The sequence below is a fragment of the Labrus bergylta genome, chromosome 9, assembly GCF_963930695.1.
Source record: "Labrus bergylta chromosome 9, fLabBer1.1, whole genome shotgun sequence".
Lineage (NCBI taxonomy): Eukaryota > Metazoa > Chordata > Actinopteri > Labriformes > Labridae > Labrus > Labrus bergylta.
The window spans coordinates 19191879-19200434 of NC_089203.1; the positions used below are offsets into that span (position 1 = coordinate 19191879).

Here is an 8556-nt window from a genome sequence, read left to right on the forward strand (position 1 = left end):
CTTGTGTTATTAAGGATGTTTTCTTTCGTAGACGTTAATGCTTCTCTGTTCTCTCGGTTTATTATTATTGAATATTCAAGGACTGATTTATAAACATATAGATGTTCCCCAAACTGTTTAATTAATTAATTCTCCTCCTGAGGTCTTCATGTTGAAAAACAGCATTATACCGGGCATAAATATTATTTTTTAAGGGTTAGGGGTTACCCTAACCCTTGAAGGAAGCGAGAAATCAGAACAGCTTTCCTCGTCTTTATTTTTTAGGGATCACTACATTTCTTAATGTGGAAGTTTGCATTGCAGCCCTCAGCATCAAATACCTTCAGTGTAAACTAAACTGTATCATTTTTTTAATTATTTCACTCTTCAACCAGGGTAACCATCATTGAGTTTTTAAAATGTTTCAAATACTTTAGTTGTAGCTTTCAATTAGCTTCAGTTGTAGATTGTCTTAAGAGCTAATTAGCCAATATTAGTATGCTAACAAGCTTAACTTAAATGAAGACCAACATTGTCATGCATGTAGCACACTGCTGTTTGCATTTACCTCAACCTCATAAATTACTCAAATACTGGGTTGATCTTTCTCACTCAGGCATAAACTGGTTTTGGATGCTGTTTGAAGCAATGTGACCCCTTTTCATTTGATTGATAATTACAAATGTTTGTGTTCAATGACCTTTGGAGTTCCCCAAGGCTTCATACCTAGGCCACTTAAGTTCATCATCTACATGTTCCCACAGAACAACAGATTCTCTATGTATGCAGATGACAACCAAATATATATAACTGTTTTTACAGTTGATTACAGTCCAATAAAAGTACTAATAGATTAATTCAAATCAATGTGATTGGATTGTCAATTAAACCATAAAAGAATAGTGTAAAAAAAAAAAGAATAAAGGTCCATGCCCTGCTTGCTAATACTATACATTATACAAACTGTGAGAATTTAATTTGTTGAAATTATGTTGCAAAAAGAGCCAAACAACACCAAACCTTGTTGGCTGAGATAATAAGATTATAACATTTTAAACACCTGAATAAAGTTTAATTCAAGATCTATTTACAGCACTGTTAACATTCCTCATTATGACACAATGTACCTCCTAAAACAGGTTCAAGCACACAATCCAGTTTCAGTTCAAATCCTATTTGTTGAAGACTGCACAACATGAAAACATTTACCACAGGATCACAAAGAACGGAGAAAAAAAATATTAAATGCTTTTTTGGTTCCTTACATGAAAACAGAAACAACAAAAAGTTCCATAATTCCCACAACATTAAATCCATCAAAACATACATCAAATGATTTGACTTAACTGTAGCAGATGCTAACAGATTCTGCTGCCTGATCAACAGTGCCAGCAAACTCAGTAAAACCACATCATGGCTCTACATTATTTCAACCTTACATTGTTTTTCTTTGGCGTCTTATAATGATGAGACATTTCATGGCATTAAACCTCAGTCCACAGAGTTTTTGAGTTTTAGGATTTTGGGTATATTTCCTCCACTGCTCATGATCCCTCATCCACAGTCAGCTCCTGCAGCTGCTCCTGCACAGAATCCAGCTGTTCTGTTTGGTCTTCCTCTTCCTGCTCATGTTTGTCCTCCTCCTGGTTTGTCTGCTCCTCTGCGGCTTCAGCCTGGAGTTCCTCCTCTGTTTTTGGTCCATTTTCCAGGTTCTCTGAGCTCTCGAAACAGCCTGAATCCCTCGGCTCCTTGGAGACCTCTCCACTTCTGCCCTCCTCCTCTGGCTCTGACTCCTCTTCAGCTACAAGGGCCAAAGAGAATCACTTTTTTTAAACAGAAAGCTTAAATAAAACCTCTTCTTTATTCATCCAGGACTCTGACAGATGCTTTCATCTTGTGCACCTTCAGAGAATAAATAAATATACTTGGTGTACTCTCTATTTCTCTTTGAGGTATTATTGGACTCAAGAACTACAGGTGTTGAAGTGCTTTTCATAACCCATAGTAGAGGTGACACCGTGCAACTGAGCCATTAAATGTTTAAAAATTATGCAGCAGAGGTGGAAAAAAATACAACAGCATAAAGTTCAACCTTACGAGACATTTTCTAAGCTGCTTAAACCTGACGTCTGAGTGGTGAAAAGTGACATGGAAATAAGAAACCACTTTTTATTGGAACATTCAGCTCAGATTAAAAATACTAATTCAGAAGAATTATATTTTAAATGGGAATCTAGCCTTTTCATGATTTGAGATGAATAAAGCTTTACTGTGTGTTAACCTACAGTCTCTTAGCAGCTCAGAGGCGTTCAGGATCTTGAAGCGCTGCTCTGGGTCAGTGATGTTCAGCTCATTGAGGTGAGAGTCCCTCAGTCCTGCAAAGTCCTCCAGAGTCTGGAAACCATGCATGGACAGCAGTGAACTCAGCTCCTGAAACACAACAATAGAAACTTTTAAACAGATTTCCAAGAGCATGACGACTCCAACATGTCTTATGATACAAACAGAGTGTAGCTCACGTTAAGACCAAAGCCGTCCAGCACCTCCTCCAGGGTTTTAGGTCTGGAATTTCCTCGGTTGGTCTTGCTGTTGCAGCGTCTTCTCCTGTTGGGGGGGCTCTCATCTGGCAGCAGGTTGACGTAGATAAACTTAAAGGAGCCCACTTTGTTGTTGAGCTTCCCTGTCCAGGTCCCCACAGGGGGCTTTTCAATGATGTAGATGATGTCACCTTTCTGTAACAGAGATGACGCCGAGCGCCACGTTTAGTCATCATGATAATGAAAGGCTGAATAAACCCAACCTTGAACCGGGTATCCTTTGGTGCACAGGGAATACAACTCTTGATACTCTTCTGAGCTGACTGCTTGATTTACAAACATCTCTTGGTTATCAAAATGATTCAAACTTGTTCAGAAGAAAGCAAACGAGAATAAAGGCGGAATGACTCAAAATCAAACATTTCAATAACTCCAGACGTTTTCTCTTTGTGGACTCCTGTATCATTTATAAATCAGTTACACAAACTTTACAGTAGTATGTTACTTTACAAGCAGTCAATAAAGGGTCATGTAGTCTAACTTCAACATAAAGAATACTAATCAAACGATCCGCCTCTAACTCTAAGTTAACAAGCTCCTCAGAGGACGCCTCAGTGACACAGCAGAAGAGGCTGAGGGGCAACAGAGACTCACTTGAAGTTTGAGCGACTCCACGTCATAAGGGCTGGGAATGAAGTCAGTGTGGACCAAAGCACGGCCACAGAATGGTCCGTTATAAGAGAGGCCATTCTCCTCCAGCCTCATGCTGTCTCTCTGACAGTAACCGCTGTCCAGGCTCTGTCTGTCACTGCCTGAAGAGGAAGAGAAGCGGCGTCAGATTCATTTTTAGCCTTTAGATACAGTTCAACAGATATTAATCATAATGCAAACATGTGCTTGAAAATGTACAGAAGAGAATGTAAGTGTCTAAATAACGAGTATCTTGCCGGACATTATTTTGTACGTCAAAATGTTTTTTTCTTTTCTTGTTACATAATTACTCTTAACAAAAATGTGTCACCTCTATCAGTGGCCTCTATTTGGTGGACAACCATGTCCTACATTTTTAGTACTTTAGTTTCCATGATACTTAGTGGTCCATGATGCTAATGCTTTTTGACAAAAGGAAGTATACTGTGGTCAGTCCCTGCATTCAAAAAGTGTATTTTTGTGTTTGTTTTATGCAAACTATTTGGATATGATTAGTCATACCATTGCAACTTTAACTTTGCTTTCCCTACATCAGTCTCAGTCGTAGTCAAATCTTCCGTCGGGCAGAAGAAAGTAGGTCAGAATAGCTCATAAAAAAAAAAAAAAAAGCAGCTGGCTTGCATAATGCAAAAATGTATCCTGATGTACTAAAACTTCCTCGTAATTTTAGCACACTGTATTTGGGATAAATGGACACACATAGTCACTGGATAAGTTTGATTCTGAATCACTTATTAAAACGTGGCGATTCCATTTAATAATAATAATAATAATAATAATAATAATAATTTATCCTTTATTAATCCCACAAGTGGAAATGTTTGTGAAACCCAATCCACATTAAAGAATTAGATAAATTAATTGGACTTGGTCATGTCCCTGACTCGCTCTTGAACCCGTCTGCTTAATAAGTACACTGAGGATCTCTTACTTCCTGAGAGCTGGCGGCTGATGAGGTTGGGTGTGGTGTCCTCAGACCCCGATGAGCACACAGACGTCCTCTGTCCTGCGCTCAGATCAGGAAGAAAATCTGAATATGTGGGAGACGACTCCTCACCACTCTCACCCTGCAGAGAGAGAGAGGACAACAGAGCAGGTCAGAGCTTTCCTGAGAAGCCATTATTGTACACTAATGTCACATTTGACACGGAGCTATGAAATGTAAAACTTTAAAAAGGTTTAAAGACATTAAAATGATAACTACAATTGGCCCAAATATAAATGAACTACCTCGGAATAAAGAAAAATAAATGAACTCAATGACTGTACTGACATATCACCCAGTGAGAGCGTTCTATTATTTGTTGTCGATTGAAAGAAATATTCTTAATTATTACTAAAAGATACTTAACAATTAGAAGTTTTGGTCAATTGATGTAAGGTAAAATCTGACAATCAAGTTTTTTTCCAAAGTTCAAGATTACATCCTTAACCACATCCCAACCATACTCGTTATTGCTGTAGAAGGGTAAAAATATTTACACTGAACAAGCTGCAATCTGAGATTTCTGACACTTTATCTGGTAAAAAATAAATAATAAAAAACATTGAATCAATTAAGCTATGATCAAAATAGTAACACGAAATTTTCCCCTGGGATTAATGAAGTATTTCTGAATCTGATTCTGATACCTTTGTCTAAAAAGAAATACAGCACAAAATAACAGTACAGACATTTGTCCACTAGATGGAGACATTTACATATTTCTGTAAAAACAACAACAGCACTGTACTAACTTAAAAAGCTATGTTTTTTTAATAAAGCTGTTTAGTTAAAAAACCTTGCAGATATTTTATCCTAGTTTTAGATGTATAAATCGTTACTGTTTTTATACGGTGGTTATTATATGTTATTCAGATTAGTGTTGAAGGTACTGTGAACAGGATTTACCCCCTCCTCAGCCAGGGCCTTCTGCACCATCTTGGATGTTTTGCGGGTCATTGTGCGAGAAATGACATTGCGCCACTTCTTGCCCAACTTGCTTCCACTTTTCATTGCCTCTTCTGCTGTTACACTGTCTGAAACCTGAGACGAAAGTCAAATAAATCACTATTTCAAAAGTCTCAAAAGATGTCAGATGGTTAGATCACATGTGAAACAAACTCAGTGTATTTACATTTTGTATAACATCGACTTTGCCACTGTTACAAGTCAACTCCCAGGCTCACAAAACCCACAGACTCTGTGGTAGTTATGTTTTGACTACACACATACTGCTGACAACCACAAAGTAACAACACACACTCAGAGGCAGGCACACACACACACACACACACCTGTGCTTTATTGTGGGTGGTAGACTCAGTATTGAAAGCTAACGATGTAACAATACTTTATGAGGGTACAGACATAGAGGTCGAGTCCACTAAATTTGCAAGGAAAATGAAGCAGAACCGTTAGATTTAGAGACAATACAAAGTTAATTTAGAGAGATAGTTTGAGATGATGGCTCCCTAGGACTTTTTAAGTACTTTGAATTCAAATCCTGATTTCAAACTGAACATTTTTTAAAGTTTTTCTTTGCACTTGTAGACAGAGATCATAACTGGCAACCCAAAACTTTTGTAACATTTTCTGTGAAACACTTCAGTGAAGAGAGAAGCTGCAGTGTGAAACATGCAGTAAATAACTGAATAACTGAGATGACAAACACCTGTCTCACCACCACAGAGACCGGGGGGGATGTAGCAGCTGAGTATGGAAATAAAAATGCATGACATTTGATCAAAAATGTCTGAATTCACTGGGGTATGACCACCAGACTCTTTGTTAAGCGCTCGCTGCTTCTGCTGTCTGCCTGATGCTGAGGCTCTGTGCTTGACTGGCTCATGGTGTAGAGGACATCCTGTCTGCCCGCTGCTGACGTCTTGGCTCTGTGCAACGCTTCTTCTGCTTACTTCCTCTCTACTTCTGCACTTCTACGCTTCTTTCTCTTCCAACTTCCACTCACATACAGAGATAACTTACTGGAAAGGTTTTTAAGTTCTGTGAGTATTTTAGTTGTGTTAAAACATCCACCCACACGTGCAGCCGCTTGATAAATCAGGAAGTACAAACTGTGGACTTCTGTAACATCCGTAACGGATCAACATTTTTGCACTCTGGTCTCTTCTGCAGGAACTTAAAACAAAGAGCTCAGAAAATAGCTACTTCTATTTTTCGAAACAAGGATGTTTTATGTTCATAATGACTGGCTCGTGTGTTTTAGGAAGGTGTTTAAGAGGAACAGTCCGACTCACATTCTCCTCAAAGTTTAACTCCTTGTCTGACGCAACAGGAGATGCAGGTTTGTGCTTCATAAAATCCTTGAAGCTGCTGGACCTCTGCAGGGAAAGCTGGAAACACACAAAAAGTTACAATTATTTAAAAAGAACAAAATTAATAACCAGGCAACTACTAACAGCACAGGCACATTGATACTGGTTTGTTGTTTGGGGGTTTAACACTGATAACACTCATCTCACAGTTCTGCACATTTTTTTTATTGTTTAAAATATGTGAACTGTTAACATTCACAGAGGGATTTCTCAGAAGAAATGACAACCTCCCTTCACAAAGTGATCCAAAATAAAATCATCTAGGTCATTAAATATTTGCATGTTGCAGACGTCCCTGTATAGCTGCTTCTGAAACAAAAATACAAATTGATAGAAACTGTAATCGATAGTTGTGATCTTCATATTTAAAGTCTATGGTTGTGACTCAGAATTCTGACATTTAAACTTAGCAAGGAGACAGGAACATTTAATGTTTTTAAGAAGGTGAATTCATTATTTAAATGTATGTTAAAGTCAGTATGAAAATGCAGGTTTCTAGAATGATAGATGAGAGCAAAGATACCATTAATCTGAAATAAAATCATGTTGTGGAGCTTCAGCTTATTTCTTTTTGACCTAACCCTCTGATTGTTTTTGTCAATCAATCAAAAACAATTAATTGGGTCACCTCAATGATAAATAATTCTAACAATTGTCTAATTTAATTTAAAAGGCCTCTAATTTGTGTGGGTTGAATTTTTTTTATTTTTTATTGAAACACACAACAATGAATCATTTTCAAAAGAGCTGACGATGGAACAAAAATCAGACTGTCATCTACATAATGCTCAAAAATGACAAATTCAGATGAGCGAAACAGGGGAAGTTCCCTCCTCTTTGACATGGTTATCTCCTCTTGAGAGTTTCTCTTATCTGTAGTGGAAATTCTCCGACTTATTTTCCACTTAACCGCATGTCACTGTGCATTATCTTATCGCTGATCATCCTTCTCGAGTCTGGCTTGAAACCACAGGAAACGGACAAAGCTTAAGCAACTGCCAACAGCGAGTCACTGCAGACGTGTAGTTAGTGAGTGCAGCAGAAGGTCTCTGCGTCTGAAGAATTAAAACCTACAGTGCAGTGAAGGGGACAAATGGCCTTTATTACCACAAGGCCTCTATGAGTTTTGTTTTGAATGTCATGTTTTCTTGCCACAATGTTTCTAAAGCCACAAAGCTTTCTGAGAAAATCCATCTTCTGCAGGACAGAGACTAGACTGCAGCCTTAGTTATTACCGGTGACTTTTATATGCTAGGAGATGATTGCAGAGAAAACCAAGATGTGTAAAGATTGTGTGTGAAATTAACCACATGTGGGGAGATGTGGATGGGAATAAGGGCATATGGAGGCCCACGCTCATGGTGATGGCTGCTAAAGACGAAAGCCACAAAGTCTGCTGTGAGTCAAATAACATCTGCAGTGCAATGATTCACCCTGCTAGAAGAAGAGGAACTCTACATTTCTAAAAGAGCACAATGATTATTTTGAAGCAAGAATGTAGTTAGCTGTCAAATAAATTCAAGAATTTAAAAAGGTACTAAGGGTCTAATCCTTTAAGTTTGTGTGTTCATGTGTGTGGGTTTCTGCTTAACCACAAAGTTTGCAGGAACTTGAGCAGACATCCTGTGTTGAAAAGATGTGCACATAGAGACAGCTGGATGTGTTTCAAAGGTACGGCAAAGACCTCTCCAGGATCACTCAATAATATTTACATTAATGAATAATTTTAAATTTGAGAGCTTAACCTCTAAACTTTCCTACTGTCTAAAATGAAACAAAGGAACTCACCTTCTTCTTCTGCGTCTGCTCCTTCTCAGAGGCATTGGAAGGCCGTCGCCTCAACATCTTCTTTTTCAGTGGTCCTTCAGAATTCTCTGGACCAAAAGAACGATACACCAGGCTCAATCAGAGAGGATTTCTATCGCCGAGCTGTCAGTTCCAGAGCTGTCAGATAAGAAAACACAGCGGGAGGTAGAGCGGCACTCTGCAACAGCTAAAAGAAGTGCAGAAG

The 8556-nt window shown here is 38.4% G+C and overlaps 1 protein-coding gene across 1 annotated transcript; it reads right to left on the reverse strand.

Annotated features, from left to right (window-relative positions):
* Positions 1-1029: 1029 nt before the first annotated feature.
* Positions 1030-8556, reverse strand: sash3 (SAM and SH3 domain containing 3). The gene is made up of 8 exons (XM_020645401.3): positions 8334-8556; positions 6468-6563; positions 5119-5253; positions 4159-4294; positions 3171-3328; positions 2499-2711; positions 2265-2409; positions 1030-1780 (listed from the first exon to the last, which is right to left on the reverse strand). The coding sequence occupies exons 1-8, from the start codon at positions 8388-8390 to the stop codon at positions 1524-1526; spliced, it is 1197 nt and encodes a 398-aa protein (XP_020501057.1). The 5' UTR covers positions 8391-8556; the 3' UTR covers positions 1030-1523.

Bases quoted from the DNA above. Each gene is read 5' to 3' on its own strand.
- sash3 (XM_020645401.3), bottom strand. From the start codon at position 8,390: ATGTTGAGGCGACGGCCTTCCAATGCCTCTGAGAAGGAGCAGACGCAG. The intron at 4,295-5,118 runs GTAAATCCTGTT...CTCTCTCTGCAG, and splicing joins AGGCCCTGGCTGAGGAGGGG to GGTGAGAGTGGTGAGGAGTC. The intron at 2,712-3,170 runs GTGAGTCTCTGT...TCTCTGTTACAG, and splicing joins TGGAGTCGCTCAAACTTCAA to AAAGGTGACATCATCTACAT.